This window comes from Rhinolophus sinicus, linkage group LG01 (genome assembly GCF_036562045.2).
Source record: "Rhinolophus sinicus isolate RSC01 linkage group LG01, ASM3656204v1, whole genome shotgun sequence".
NCBI lineage: Eukaryota > Metazoa > Chordata > Mammalia > Chiroptera > Rhinolophidae > Rhinolophus > Rhinolophus sinicus.
The window spans coordinates 82,022,681-82,039,924 of record NC_133751.1 but is presented as its reverse complement, the minus strand read 5'-3'; the positions used below and the strand labels follow the sequence as shown (position 1 = coordinate 82,039,924).

The 17,244-nt window shown below is 34.2% G+C and overlaps 1 protein-coding gene across 1 annotated transcript in view; it reads left to right on the top strand.

Moving 5' to 3' along the window:
* The first annotated feature begins 651 nt into the window (after positions 1-651).
* The window catches only part of EPHA6 (EPH receptor A6), an 840,987-nt gene continuing 824,394 nt past the window's right edge, over positions 652-17,244 (top strand). The window contains 2 exon segments of the mRNA XM_074333168.1: positions 652-862; positions 864-1,045. Coding sequence (XP_074189269.1) covers positions 663-862; positions 864-1,045 — 382 coding nt within the window. The 5' untranslated portion in view covers positions 652-662.

The following is a 17,244-nucleotide window of genomic DNA, read 5'->3' as shown; positions in this document are numbered from 1 at the left end:
AGTTTGGCCGACCCCCGCTGAGGAGCGGTCCGACTGGTCCGCCGCCACCAAGCTCGCACCGGACAGGGAGCGCTTGCCCACAGCGCTCACCCCCTCCAGCAGCGGAGATGTGGAGAGGCCTGGGGGAGGCGGTGTCGGGACCTGACTAGCCCTAAAATGCTCGGCGCTGCTGGCGCGAAATGGGAAGCAAAGTGCTTGGGGGACTAAGTGCGGCCTCAGAGATACCCGGAAAGCGGCTGCCAAGGCCGAGGTGCAGCGCAGACGCGACCGAGTAGGAAGTGTTGGCGGTGCGAGCCCCTGCGGTCGCCTTCCAAGCGAGGGGCTAAGGGAACAGTTCGATAGCTCGCTCGGACGAGTCGGGGCCCCTTGGAGCCGCGTCATTCGCTTTGCTCGCCCGGCACAGGCCAGAGGAAAGTTCCCTTGGCCCCCCGCAACACCTCCCAGCTGCTGCGCCTCCCTGCTTTAGGCTCTGCGAGTGCCCACTTCAGTCGGGAGAGGCGCTCCGGCCGCCGCACCTGGTCGTCCCTCCCCTATCCCCGCCGTGAGGCGCCCTCCCCCGCCCTCCGCTCCCCTCCCCCAAACCACAACCCGAGCTCGCTCCTGCGCGCGCGCTCTCCCGGGCCCTAGTGAATAGTCCTCGCGCGAACGGGACACGGTGGTGGATGCAATTCCGCTCGCCTACCGCCGCCAGGAGCTCCCTGGCGCCGCAGGCAGCGTCCTCCTCCGAAGCAGCTGCGCCTGCACCTGGGCAGCCTGGACCTTCGTGCCCTGCCCTCGGGGCCTCGCGCGGGGGGCGCCCCGGGACACCCCCTGCGGGTCGGGTGGAGGAGGAAGAGGAGGAGGAAGAAGACGTGGACCAGGTTCCCCTGCCCTACACAAAACACCTGGCTGCGCTGCCGTCACTTCTCTTTAAGGGGGAAGAGAAGAGAGCCGGCGAGAGCCATGGGGGGCTGCGAAGTCCGGGAATTTCTTTTGCAATTTGGTTTCTTCTTGCCTCTGCTGACAGCTTGGCCCGGCGACTGCAGTCACGTCTCCAACAACCAAGGTAAGGGACGGGGTGGAGAAGCGGGAGGGGGCGGGAGGAGGCGGGTGCTCTGAGGACTGATGCTCTGAGAACCGGTGCATTGGTCGCCTGCAGGTAACTTCGTCCTGGGGTAGGCTTTTCCGGGCTTCGCCCCACGAGGGGTTCCAGGGTGTCTCCTTCACCAGAGGAACCTGTCCACGTTGACAGTAGCCGGCGATCTCACCAGCTGAGGTCCTTACTGCTTCCGAAGGTCTTTAAGGGATGCGTGAACATCAGCAGCATTTGAGTCCCACCGCTGGCGGCCGCGGGACCGCTCTTCGCTGCGCTGCCTCCCCAGGAGGCCAGTCTCCGTGGCACAGGCTAACTGGAGACTTCTGGTTCTTGGCCGCCGTTCCTAGCGCGGTAATGTGTGTGTTGGGTCTCCCACACGCCTCAGGAACGCAGATCGCTCCCGCTCTACCATGTGGCCAGATGCCAGCCTTTGCCTTCTCCGGTAACTGTCGCCCTTGCCCCATTCAGACCGAACGTACACTTGTTAGAAATTATTCCTAGACTAGATGCCCACAGATCTGTGTTTGTGGTTTCTCTTTCTTGTGGGCACAAGGAGATACCCTTAAGTGTGAATGGTGAATATCCTAGTTGTTACTATTCCTAAAGTCCAGTCTTTGGCAGATTTTTTTTTTTTTTTTTTTTTTTTTTAAGGAAGACTGTTTTTGTAGGTAAAGTGGTAAAATGAATGTGAATAGTGTGCGAAAAGTGAAATCAGGTTTACCAAATGGAATGCACTTAGAATTTTTAAACATTTTCTTTCTTTCTGTTCAAACAATATGAGACATATCTCAGTGGATTTTTGCTATGATTATTTAAAGATCTATGAAAAAATATAATCAGCACCGTCTAAATCCTCTTAAACTAAGCAGCGAACAACCATAAAAGTTTTCTAGCATGTACCTGGCTGAATGCTCTCACTGGCAATGTGATGACCACCGATATGTCACCTGTTATGTCACACTTTTCTAAAGACTTCAATTATAGTTACTATTTAACATATAAGTCTTCGAAATAATTTCCAGATATAAAAATGCAGATCACATGATACAAAAGTGTGCATTTTTTTGTGAGGGTGCATTTTTGTGTGTGTGTGTGAGAGAGAAGGCAAGTAAAAACAGCCATCTTTTTTGTCATTATGACCATTTAATTTTATTTAAAAATACATCATTCAGAATCAATAATTAAGCTCCCATTTAAACAGTTGGTACTTTTGGCATGTTTCCCTAATTATTTGGGTTTTTGTTTTGTTTTGTTTTTTAACTGCCAGATTTCATTCACAAATGCATATGTAAATTTGGAAATCATACCTACCCGTAATGCCTTTGAAGATGTATCACATAAGTGCCCCTTATAGTGCTATACTCTCTTACGGCCTATGGCAATGGACACCTTCACACAAATCCCTCATTTGTTTTTCAGGGCTGTTGGCGTTAAATATTGAAGAGGTAGTTAACTTAATATACCTCTGTGAAAATAGAAGATTGTTAAAAATGACATGTAATTATTTACTTGGTGTTTTTACATGGTGAGGAGAGAAAAATAATTTTTAATAATTGGAAAGTCAGATATTTATTTTGCACTTTATCTTAGTATCTGGGATTGCTAAAGAGATATATACTTTGAAAGTAAAGTTTACGGGATGTATTTGACAGTTTCCATGCAATAGTTTCCCTCAGTCAACATTAATTTATTCACTAAGTGCCTCTGAGACACCAGTAACCACCCTAGACTCTAAGGATACTAACATTAAATAAAACACATATTTGAACCTGCAAATGACTGAAGTTTCATTCTACCAAAATCTGTCAAGTGTTGAAGTATGGCATTTCAGATATTCATATTAAATTTAAGGGCCTAGAAGAGTTAGTTACTTGTTAATCTGTTGCAGTAATTTTTATTTATCTATTTTTATGCCTTTCCCATACTTTTAAAGGACATTTTACTTAAAATATTTACCAATTGTATATAATTTGTGGGTGTTTCATCAATTAGCTTAATTTAATTTTAGTGAATAAGTATTATTCAGTTTACCCATCTGTTAAATAAGATAATTAAAGATAGTCTACTAAAAGTCTGAATTTGAATTAATATACTAAAAATACAGGCTATGTATAAGGTTACACTTGGATAAGATATTACCTAAAGGCTAAGTTGGGTAAAATTTAGAGGAGTTCTTCAAAAGAAAATTATAGAGAAAATGTGCTCAGATTTTTTTATCTGACATAAATGATTGCTTATAAAATGCTTTTCACAGCCTAAATCACAGTGATTAGAAAATATGCCTTATAATACTTTGGGTTAACTTTCAAATACTGAAATTATCATACTAATGGTTAATAAAATTATCATACTAATAGTTAACTAAATCTCAAACTTCAAAATATTATTCTTATGAACATTTTGGGGATATTTTCTTAATTTGTAGCTTCATCAATAGATAACATGAATCAAAATATATCTTACCAATTTTTAATCATTGAAAACATGGGGCTTTACAGAATTATAGTATGTGTATAATATAGAAAGATTAATGTAAAACATAAATTAGATTTCTAACACACATAATAAATATCAGTGATATGATTAATATTTAATTTGAAGGAAATGGGGTTCATTTTCTTAGGAACTTCTCATCTTAAGAGCTATTGGAATTCATGTATTACTTTTAACATTTGTTATTTTATGGAGTGTTGTATTTTATTTTTATATTACTTGCCTTCTGATTAAGGATATTCACACAGTAAAAAATTTTAAGTTATTTATCTATTTTTTACCAAATTAATAAAATCCTCCATGGTTGAAATGAATGCATTTACCTTCCTACCCCCTCCTAGTTTTCCATATTTAGGCTGAGTAAAATAATGATAATGACAAAAAAGTGAACTGCCTCATTTTTAACATGGTGTTTAACATGGTGCTAAGAGTAACTTCACTATAGAAAGCCATCTTTTCTCTTGTCTTTTAATTGGCTGTGAAACTGCGCACTATAAAGACAAAATAAATCAATTTGACTCTTCCTATTACCCTACCTCCTTGAATTGATCAGAAAGTAGAGTTGCTTCCGATATCACTTCATCTGTTTAATAAGTTAAAACATGATTTATATTCATATTTCTCTTTATCCATTAATTTTCCCTGTATTTAAGACCACAATATTTATTAATTGTTGGAATTTTTTATTTAAAAATAACAGATTTTTGCCCTCCCCCCCTGTCTATATATATGTATATATATATATATATGCATAATGCACACACACACACACACACACACACACACCATATTTCCCCAAAAATAAGACCTAACTGGAAAATAAGCCCTAGCATGATTTTTCAGGGTGACATCCCCTGAACATATGCCCTAATGCATCTTTTGGAGCAAAAATTAATATAAGACCTGGTCTTATTTTTGGGAAACACAGTATATACTTTTATCTCTGAACTGACACTTAGGTGAATATAAAACACAATCTTGTTTCATATGTAAGTAACTGTATATATCAGTTATAGTGGTTAGTAGCCACCAGGGGTCCATTTATTCAAAGATTACTCTGCTTTAGCAAATAGTACTGTATAGCCTAAAAAAGTTGATACATCTCTCAGAGTGTGGCTCATGTTTCCAAATATCATCAGATACTCAAATAATTCATTAAATCATAAATGTGCCTTGGATACAGGAATCTAGAGAGTTCATTTTACTATCAAGATTTTGTAAATTGATCATTGTTTTTCTCTTATTTTTCCCCAGGGAATTCAGTGACAAATTAAATAAATAAGCAAAACAAAACTTGTTACTTTCATTGAATTTATTAATTATGCTGAGATGAGTATAAAGTCCACTGAGTTGTATGTAAATACAGGTGAACATACTTGAGCAGAAAAATATCTGCTTGATAAAATTCATAGCCTAAAATTAGTTGCCATAAGCATTATTCACAAACTGTAAAATTGAATATTGTTTTTATATTTATAGAGAGGGAGGAATTGATTTTCTTTAGAAAGTTCAAGAGTTAACTTTACTGAAAATATTAAAAAATTTGTTAAATAACGAAAACTGGATGATTTACAAACAGTATCTTTAAAAAACTTTTCACTTCTATAACATTAATTTTCAGGGATAAACTATTCATAGTTCTAAAGGTATAGGAGATTGGAATCACATACCTTCTTGTTAACCATAAGTATAAAAACAACCTAGGATGTAATTTTATTATACATTAACAAATTGACATGTCATTGAATAGTTAGTTACAATTGGTATTTGCAGTAGAAACATAAAATGTCATGATATACATTGATCATCTAAGTTTGATCTTGCACAAAAATTATAGTGTTCTTTAAGGATCTCTTCTTCAAAGTAGAAGTAACATGAATAAAGCATTTTTTTTAAATTAAAGTTTATTGGGGTGACAGTGGTTAGTAAAGTTTCATAGGTTTCAAGTGTACAATTCTGTAATACATCATCTATATATCACATTGTATGTTCACCACACATTATTTGGACTTTCCTAAAAGGAAAAATGTATATCTAATGATAAAAGACAAAATTAATGGTTAGATTACATCCTTTTGCTTTTTTTTCATGTTTTCAAACTTTCCTGTAAGGAATTTGTATTGCTTTTTTTCTTACAAAATTAAATATTAAGAAAAATATTAGAGTAGAAATCCTTTTGTTTCTTCACTAATCATGCTAATGTAAACTACGAAAGTGCAAAAGGCTTCATAGATTTCTTGTATTTCATTCTATCAATCCTCTTTCCCTCTCACAGGCACCATATCTCAATCACACTCTTTCTCTTTCTCTCTTTACACACACAAGTACTTCTGACTATACTCTGTTTGTCCCAAATGGTGAAAGAATAGATTCTATTTTACCCTGTACATCAACCAAACCCCTACAGTAATAGAAGTTTCTTTGTTGTGTTCTTGACTCAACATCTTGGAAGTATAAATATAGTGGAGATCAATACATATAGTTAAGTAATCGAAAACATTTGACTCTAAGGTACACTGTCAATCATGTAATCAAACTAAATTTACACAGAAGGATTAAATTGTTTATACATCTAAAGTAGTATCATTTTTAAAATAAAAATTGCATTAAGGTGTGCAACATATTTTGGTATACTGCATCTACAGCATTCTGATCAACTTTTTCATTACATTGACATTTCTTTTAAAAATAGAAATTATATAGCATCTGCTTTTGTCTTATTATATTGAGTATTGTTTTCTAGAATTTAATATTTAGATGATGGAGAAATAAGGTTAAGTAAGGCAGACATTGTGTATGCCCTCATAGAATTTATTTCTAGTAGGGGAGACTGACAAAAATGTTAGGTAAAATAAATGATAAAAGATTTTACAAATGTTATGGAGGAAACAATAAATGCATTGAGCTAGAGAATAACAGGAGAGATCTGCTATTTTCAATGTGGGGACTACCTATCTGGGGAGTGACATTTAAACCATGTTCTCAGGGAAGAGAAAGAGCTAATTGTGCAAAGTAAGACAAAGTGCATTTTAGGTAGAGAGAACTGCCTGGGCACTGACTTTGAAGGGAAATGCGTTTGATTCATTTGAAGAACTGAATCCAGTGTAACTGGAACTTACTGAGCAAAGAAGAGAGTAGAGCAATGGCAATACAAGGTGTGAAAGATAGCCAGGAGCCAGATTCTACACAGAAGAAAAAGAGCCAAGGTAAGGAGTTGTGTTTTAAAATTATTCTAGATAAAATTGGAAGCTGTTGAGAGATTTTAACCAATTTTTATTTTAATAGCACTGTAGCTAGTGAGCAGAGAGAGTAGAAGATGGCAAGAGGAGAATTAGGAGTCTGTTGGAATTGTCCTGGGGAGAGGTTATGGTAGCCTGGCCTAGCGTAGTGGGGGTGTAGAGAAGAAGATGGATTTGAGATACATTTTAGAGGTCAAATTTATGGGACCATCTTATTCTTACAGAGAAATAAATGTAGATATCGAACATTTAAATCATTTTTTTCCCAAGGAACCCAAATTTTCCATTACTCCTAATAATAATAACCTTGCTATATAATTATTGGTAATAGAAAGGGATAGAAGGGATGGGGTGAGTTGCCTCTTTTCTACTTTATTGAGCTCAAATTGATTTAAAATATCTTCATAGTACAGTACTGCTATTTCAAACTGTTGTACATAATGTACACTCAGATCAACAAATGCAATTTCTTAATGCATTTCTGACTTGAAATCTCACCATTTCAGGGTGAATAATGGTACAGGAGGGTGAGGACATCTTCACAAAGTTATATGGTAAATCCAACAGAGTCAAGTTTATAGCTAATAAAGAGCAATATTTGGAAGTTTGGCTTATGCACCAGTTTTATTCATCTTTGTTATAGTCAGGTTACTGTTATTGAAAACCAAAAAATCTGGGTCATAATAGGTATAAAATAGGTCTGTTTTCAGATATTTCCCATGAGTCTTCTTTTCTTTTTGCATTTGTTTAAATGAAAAGAAACAAAGGTTCAGAAAGCTTATAAGAGACTAGAGTTTCCAAATTCCTGACATTTTGGAACCTTTAGGAATCGAGAATGGGAAATCGTATTTACTGAGAATTCTCAAGAATTCCCTAAATAATCTTTTTATTTAATTTTCATTGATCATCTGTAATAATGGCTGTAACAGTAAATGTTAATAAACAGAAAAGCCATAGAGAAATTGGGGCAACCAAAGTTCATGGCCCCAGGTGCAGTCTTTCAGAGGTTTTGAGACACTCCTATATGTAAAAGGTCGACACAAAACTTGAGTAAATACAATTTCCTAAATGGAGTCAACCAGAATTTCATGACTAGTGCATCTCTTGCCCTGAGCGCTAAACAGGGGTCATTATGGTATCGTTTTGTCTAGGTTTCTGTTATATTTCAGGTTTTCTCAAAATATAAACAATGTAATTAATACAGACTTTGTTTAACCAAACCTTATAGTATACAATGAGTTTTTACATGTATTGCACATTGTATTACATTCCCTATCACATTTAAATATTTTATTTATTAAATTAAACATTAATAGAAAACAAAAGCAAATATTATTCATCTGAAAATTTAAAAAGTACTTGAAATAGTTTTTATTTGTCATTTTTAAAATGAAACTTTAAGAAACATAGAGCATTAATTACACTATCAGACAATCATGATCTTCGCTTTGTAACAAATATACTTGATGTGGAAAAATTTCTTTCATATTCTGTAGACGTTGGTTCAATTGTTATGAGTGCATCTAAAGGCATCTTCAAGTTGGGAGTGAGAGAATGTGTTTCTTCTTATAAGCTCATTTCCTTCCTTAGAGAAGCAAATATTTTGTCTGCATGCATAGGGCTAGGTTGTGATGTCAAAATTTGTATTGCTTTAGTCAATTCACACTTCAGACCAGATTCTGATTTAATGTCAGAACTCGCTGTAAGGACATCCTTTATTTCTTCTCTTGGAACTTCTTCTGCTGTAAATGTTCCTTTAAAAAGACTTTCCATTAATGACTTCGCCAATCCTGCAATTTCATTCTTACTTGACAAGGCAAAAAAATTCATCCTCTTCCATCTCACGTAGACAACTAACATTGCTCAAGTACTTTGTGAGAGATACAAGATTTCTATTTCTACGTTTAACTAACTCAAATTTTATTTCTTTTAAAAGCATTGAGAAAAATTTAAGAAAGACCCATATTGTGCAGTGAATATTTATAACTAAAAAGTGCCACAAAACATTATGATATGAGATTGGAAATTATTGTAACATTGGAATAAAATATTAGCAGTGTAAGTTGTTTTAAATAGACTGACTTACCCACAGCAGCTGAGAGAGCCAAGAACACTCACATCACAATCGTCAGCCGCAAACACTGTTCGAATGTGGTTGGTAGTATCGGCCATCACTTTGTGGAAATGATTCATCATGGAAAACAGAAAACAGTTTGTATTTACACAGAGTAGTATTTATTTTCACAACCCAGGATTTGACTATGTCATATGAAGGTAAACTACTTTTGGTTTCCTTAGTTAGTTCACCTGAAGATGACTTTGTAGTCAAATCCTGGGTTGTGAAAATAAATATTTCTCTGTGTAAATACAAACTGTTTTCTGTTCTCCATGATCAAATGTGCTCGATTTACAAGGGCTAAAATTAGCTGGTCATATGATATCTGATTCTGGTGTTGCATGTGCATGTCTGGCGGCGTATAACATTGTAACACAGTATAACTTTAGATAGCGATAAATAGAAAAAATGTTTCGGGATTCGGGAACGGGAAAACAAAAAAAGATTCCCAAGAATGGGTGGGAAGGAATTCCTGCCCAGAAACCCTATAAGAGACCCATAAAGTTAGATTTTAGGATATATGGTATTTTTGGTGGCAAGGACGGGGGAAGAAACTGTTAGGTTTTCCAATGAACAGCAGAAAATGGCATGTAATTTTTAAAAAAATTTCCCTGACCAGTTAATTATCCCTTAATTTGAGTTGCCTTTTAATAATTTTATATGAATACATTTATTAAATATATAGAAACAAAGTCTTAACTTAAGCAACAGTCCTATATACTTAGTGTATATTTAGAAAATTCATACTCTGAGATGCTTCATTTAAACATTTCCAAATATTCTTAAATATATATTCAAACATAGTAAATCTTACAATTTACTTGAGTGCTTAGAATGTTCTGGAAAATAATATTTTTATGGTTATTCCTTTCAGTAAACATTATGACTTCTTATGAGATACATAATTTCAGTTTTCAATGATTAATATTCTAAAACTGAGTGAAACCGTTTATTTTTTAAAAAGATTTTTATTGAAGTCCTACTATTTGATAGGAAGTGTACTTACCTTATGTAAGGGTTCAAGGAGAACTTTTCCTTCCAGAATATATGACTTAGTGAAGAGTTTCCAGCCTTTTTCCAGATCTGGCAAGAAAACTTCATTTTCTTAAAATTAGATCCAAAATCAATGAGAAAACCTTAAAAACACATTTGTTAAATATGATAACATGTAACAGTACTGAGGATCAACTGTCATAAAATATTTCTGTACCATTTGTTCGAAAATAATGTCTATTCATTATATTCTATTACAAATTTATTAGGTTGGTGCAAAAGTTAATTGCGGTTTTTGCAATTATTTTTAACTTTCTAAACTGCAATTACTTTTGCACCAACCTAATAAGTTCCTCAACATTAAGCATATTAAGCATCTTATTTGTGTCAGGCATTTGCTAGGTGCTTAGGCTATAATAGTGAATTAAACTATAGAGAGGCCAATAAATATTATTCAAAAAATTATCTCAGACAACTGAAGTTTATTTTTACATATGATGCAGTAGCTAAGTAGCTATAAACATACTAAAATGAAAGAAAAGTAAGGATAGGAATAAAACCTGAATTATGGTACTATTTTTTTAATGAATCTGTTTGGTTAAGGCATTTTTCTTGTTATATATAACAATACTCTTTCTTAGATCCTTTAATCTCTGCATTATAGAAGTGTTCATTGATGACAAACAATCTTAGCTAAAATTTTTTAAAAAGAAAATACTGAAAATTTTGTTCCATTCTCCCTCTGGATTTAAAGTATACTCAGATAATATTTATCTTGTGACTGCAAGTGAAAATCATTAGTAGTCGCCATTAAGTGTTACAGGAAATAGCTGAACAAAGTAGTAGCTAGCATTGCACAAAATCATAAGAGTTGTATCAGTTTCTAATACTTTGATCTGCTTGTCAACAATTAGTATAATTCCTGAACCAAAAAAAAATTAACAGTGTAATAGCCAGGAAAATTTTAGAATAGTAGAACTTTTAATGAGGAAAGTTCACTGTTACCTTGGCTATTTTATATGCTCAATTTAATGAGGGAGCAGTCAGAAAGAGATCTCAACTTTTATCTGAAAATGTAACACAAAATTTCAGAATTATATATTGTTGGATTAGCATATTGCTAGCCTGGTTTAAAATAAGTAAAAATTAACATACTCCCATTTTGCTGTTATTTTCATGATGTTATATTAGAGTGAAAAGGTACCAATAGTGCAATAACTTACTGTCTTAATAATGTTATAGTATAATAACTTCATTTTATAGATTAGAAAAAACTGTAGTTCACTCAGGTTATCAAAATGACAGTTTGTTGTTTTGTTTAATAAAACTTACATATACGAGCCATTGTAATATCCACTAGTTTATAACCAGAAATCTATATATGTATGTGTTGTATTTTAGATTATTCAATATCCCCATTACCCAGTAAAACAGAATTAAAATTTAATAATTTATTGTAAAGGTTAGTATTCTAAAGGTTTAACACGCTTTTTAAAATCAGATTAAACCCTTAAAGTCAGATTAAATTGTTAGCTTGTTTCGATTATAAAGTTTTTTTTAATTGCAGTGTAACTATAGTTACCTTTAGATTTTTTTTGTTCATTTTTATTACTTAGATATACACACTTACATTCTTAATTTATATGGTTTATTCATATACATTTTCCTAGAATTCTCAAACTATTTTGACAATAAATGTATATTCATCCAATTTTTAAGTGAAATATGTAAATACTATTAAGTTTTTCACTGTGCTAGGCATAGGAAATACATAGGACAGGTCACGGCACAGAATTTCTAATAGCTTCAGATTTAACTAATGCGGCTACTTATATGTCAGTGAATAATTAAAACACTAATTTATATATCAAAATAATATGGATTTAGCTGTTCCATAGATAAGTTCACATCCGTGAAATATTGCTTACAGAGATTAAAAGAGAAAAGTATTATTCTCAAGGATCTATGAATTGATATGTGAAGATACTGAGAATAAATATTCATTCAATATACGGGCCATGACCGTGACTGCTAGAAATGAAATAAGATGTACCCACCCCAGCCCACCCCTGACTTTAGGACAGCGTTATGAAATAGAGGAAATACCTGACAGTTAAATACTAACAATATAACAAAAATAAACTGAAGAGAAATGATAGAAAATTTCACAAACAAATAAGAATCTTGAGTTATACATGGGAAATTAAAATGAGTCTCACATTTATCATAATCCATCATCATGAATAAATGAAAATAATAAGAGAGTTCAAATGAATGATTCTTGCAGAGACCTCAGTTTTTAAGTCAGTTTTAATTAGTTACTCTGTACTTAAAGATTAAAACTTATTCTGCGTATAAATAAAAAATAACTATCCAAGTGAATAATGTTTTAGATTAGACATAGAACTTTTAAGTAACTGGTATGACTTGGCTTTTTCATTAAACATTTTGTTAAACTTTTAAAGAAATATTTAATGATGGTGGCTGCTTTTAAAAATATATTAACAAAAAATCTAAATTTTAATGGATTATATGTGGTTTTATCTGCTAATTGTTTTACCTTTAGATGAAGGTAAAATTGGCAATACCTCTATGGTTTATATTATATGTAACTTAAAAAATAAAAATGTTTCTATAATTTCTTGCCATCTTCTACCATGTTAATTTCTTGTTTATTGTTATTATCTTGCATAAACTTATTAAATATTCATTTTTAGCAGTGTTTTATAACTTTGAAATTGCTGGTACTCTTTCATCTTTTTCTCAAGAAATTAGGTATTACTGTTTGCTAGATCCTGTATTTTATATATTTGAGAAATGTGCACATAAAGATAGAAATTGCTGACAGAACTTGATATTTTTCAACAGAGAAAAATCAGTAGCAGATTGTCCATCATTAGCTGTTGACATTTAAATTTGTACATTTACAATGTCAAAAAGCACTGAAAACTATCAATTTAGTTTCTAAATTACAGTGATATTCTTAGTTTCAAGTCTATCATTTTATGGTCCTCATCCTTCTCTCAGTATAAAGATATATTTTAAAAAATTAATTGAAATAATTACAGATCTTCTGATAAACTGGACTTTAAATGATTGATTAATTGAAAACATTACAGATCTGTCAATAAACCTAATGGATTGCTCATATCTTTGCCTGCATCTAGGTTTTTTGTTGTTATTGTTACGATACCCTAGGTCAGGCATTGTTTCTAATTAATGGAAATAAATATTTTTATGAGATATGAATGTATTAATATATTTCTCCTTTTTAAATTATGACACAATACCTAGAATATGGTTGTTTATTGCTATGACATAAAAATTATATTAATTCTCTGCCAGACTGTATTATTATAAGTCTTTAAAGTATTTTCTCCCACAGAGATGATTTACCTTGGCTGTCAGATTCTGACTTGTTGCCAGACCTTACTAGACTGATATTTTCTTAGGTTTTATTTTAATTTTAAAAAGTTATGAGTTTATTTAACCTCCCACCTCACCCCCTACCCCTCCCACACAACACATTATATGGATCCCACTCTACTAATACACCACTAGCTTGATTGGAAGTTCTGCTCCTGATGTGGCACCAAATATAGGAAGTTAGATGGTACCTATAAAACTAAGGGGAAAAAAACACACTAATGTCCTCTCTAATATATTTGTCACTGATATATTTATTGTCTAGTTCTAAGATTATCCAGTTCATTGCAGTTGCTTTCAACTTCTGATTTAAAAATTTGCACTTAATTCTATTCTAGTGCAAAAGTAGGGAATATTTCATGCGAATTGGCTATTTTAAATTCATATCCTTTAGCTATTCTTAGATTGTAATGATTGTGTTTTTTACTTTTCTCGTATCTGAGTTCTTTATATACTGCTTACATATGTCATGTTAATCCCAAGTATTTCCTCCAAGTTGTCTTTAATATGTTTATTACTGTTTGGATATCAAGATTAGCTTCAGCTTCCAAATTTTCCCACTCATCATTTATTTCCCCTCTTAAGATTTGCTGCTGAAGACTTATGTACACATTCATCAATAGGCAGTTGGGAAATAAAACACCCCCAATCACTCTAATACTACTTTATATTCCAATAATAAGCTCCTTAGCTAAAGGTCAGTTGTGGAATTACAATGAATGGAGCTTAATCTGAAGTGGCATTTCATACCTTCCAATTTAAATTTATATCATCCAATCACTTGCCTAATATCTATATGAACAAGAATGGCTGATACCATCTACAGCTTGTAGATGGAAGAGATGAGGAGGGAAAAATAGGCTCCATCATAGGAACATTTACTCTATGGAAAGAGGCCATCATAAAAGCATGTGTCTGTGGATTTATTGCAGGTGGGACATTGTCTTGAATCCTCACACACATATACAATCTTCTACTAACGTCTAGCTCTGAAAAAATTATCTTTGGGTGGCAAAAGCTAGAAAGCAGTTGAAAGGAATTTAAGGATTTGGGTAAGAACTAAGGCTGAATCTCAGCTGAGAGCAAGGAAGATTCCTTTTCTCATTTCTCAACACTTAATGTTTTTGGAGAACTTAAAATTTTATAGAATGATGTCTATTGATCTTTTTCTCAGTTAATTTTCAGAGCTTTTTTATATGTAGAAAATCTTTGCACATCCTGTTTCCTAGATTTGTTATGACTTCAGATTAATATATCATGCTTCTGAGGATACTATGACAACAAATATTTATTTTGAAGATGTAAAATATTCTAGAAAGACATTAAGCAAAATGTTGAAAAATATTCATACAGTTGAATCCATTAATTCCACTTTCATGAATTTAAATTCTAGGGAAATAAAGACAAGCCAAGATTTATATATAGGGATTTTCATCTCAGCTTTATTTTTAAAACTGAAGAATTGGGATCAAAGTAAATGCCCCCAAAGAGATCTTTTTAGAGAGAGAACTTCTTTTATTTGGAAAATTTTCTTGAATGAGTGCATGTGGCATCAATAGGAGTCCCAAATTCCTCTGTTGTTAGACACTGGGAAAACTTGTTTTGCTGCTGAGAGAGAACATAAGTGAGATGAGAGGAGAACCAGGAACGAGGCTTGCAAGAGGAACAGTCTGATGGAGATTCTGGGATTGTTTTAGAGCAGCCAAGAGGACACTTTAGAAATGATGACTGTTGTTCTATTTTGAGTTGTTTGTATGACTGAGATGTTAACTCCTCCCTCCCCCACTGTCACCTGAAAAGTTTATCCAAGTATGTCATTCTCCAGAAAAATAAGAAGATAGAAAACAGAAGTAAAAATTCTTCGAGGAAAGAAAACCAGTTAGACCACCCCTTCCCCCACAAAAAATTTCCAAAGATATCAGTTTAGCTATTAAGTGGGGTTCTCCCGAGACTTTGCCCTATCATCATAGACTGTTCAGGGCATCAGCTAGGTCAGAAATTCTGTTGTCATCTGGTCCTAAAATGAGTTCCCAATTCCTTCAGAAGAGGTAACATGGATCTACCGAAAATGACAATATTCCTACACAAAATTTCTGGAGGACAAAGAATTAAAAAGGAAAAAAAAAAAAAGAAGAAGCATAGTCACCTATGTGTGTTCTTTCTCTTTCTCTCTCGTATCAGGAAAACACAGGTCAAATGTATAGGTGGATTTTAGAGAAGCAAAAGGGAAATTGGTAACTTTAACAATATGGCATCCTATTACATATGCTTTAAACACACTAGCTTCACTTTCATTTATATGAATGCATAAAAAGGCTTGGCCAAATTTGCTTCTGAAAATGAGCCCTGAAATCGGGTTTGGCCATAGTTTCCAGTCAAAGTGAAAATGGGGAATATCTTAGCAAAAGTGAAAGAGTAGGGCTCTGTCTACCTTCATCTCCTTTTTCATGGATGATAAACATGATCTTATTCCCCCAAACCTCTATATCTCTGTCATACTGAGCTTTTCCAAAACACTTTGCAGTGACAGCCCCCAGACCTTTACTCTCTTTGCTGCCTGATATCCAGCTAAGAGCTGATTTTACATCCTGATTTTCAGCAACCAGAGGATTAATTTTTATCATATGATATCACTCGCAGATCAATCTGTAGTAAGGGTATATTTTGAATGACAGCATTTTCAAATTTGGAGGCATTTTAAAAATAGTGACTTATACAAACTGGTTGCTCTATATCATCTCATAAACAAAGCTTCAGACTCAGATTATATTTAGGGGCTGTATTTTAGAGTTTCGAAGTTACCTTAGCCCATTTCGGTAATGGTTGTAAAAGAAAGCACACTATGCAATACAGACCACTTTATTTTAGGCTCATATGTACCTGTAATCTGTTTATTAAGGATACTTTTGCTTTAAAGTTTTAAAAGTTCCTTACTGTAAAAATTTGTGAGAGGGAATGGGATGATTGCTTTCACTTTTGACAAACTAGCTCACATAGTCCAGAGAGGAAGCAACACAGTTAAATACAGTCATCTCCTTTGAGTCCAGGCAGTTTGTTTCCTGTCAGTAATCTGTGCTGTCAACCATTGTATGATGCTCTTTTCCCAATTAAATTGTATTAGAAATAGCTGAATTAGAAAGAGTCTCTACTCTTTAGAAGCACTCAAAGGAAAAGAGTTGTGGTCATTTGCTTCCTCTCCTGTTCTTGGAAACTACTGATAATTTTTAAACATTTTGGCATTTAACAATGTGTATTTCTTCCTAAAACTAAATATATGGCAATCAGTGGCAGTATAAAAGCTATCATACAATTTCATGGGGAAATACTCAGAGAGGTAGCATCTGCTTCCTGTTCCCTTTTTCTCTTCAACATTCCGATTTGATGATTGAAGCTCTGTATGAAATACTTATAACTGTAATACATAGGAGATTGAATATATTTGAAATAAATTTTGTATGTTAAGTGCGCATTGTTGAATTCAGTTCAAAATTTTTAAAAAATAGCTTACTTAGCTATTACTATAACTCAATACATTTTAGCAGTTATTTCCCCTCTGAGCTAATACTATCTGTCTACACACACACACACACACACACACACACACACACACACACAAAATCTGAAACACTATACTAATTGCTCTGTAAAGGAGTTTTTTTTTCACTAGTGTGCAGTGGTTCACATAATTTTAAGTATCTCGTTTCAGCGCTATAATTAAAAGAACTGAAAAATTAAAATGTGTGTACGTTTTTCTTTTCTACTGTATTCCAAGTCATATTACATTAAGTATTCCAAATATAACTTGTTTGAGCCTGTAGTTATTAGGAAAATCAGTTCTAATTTAAGTTCAAAATGAATGGATAGCATCTTTGTGCTTAAACAGGAAAAACTTCAACATGGTT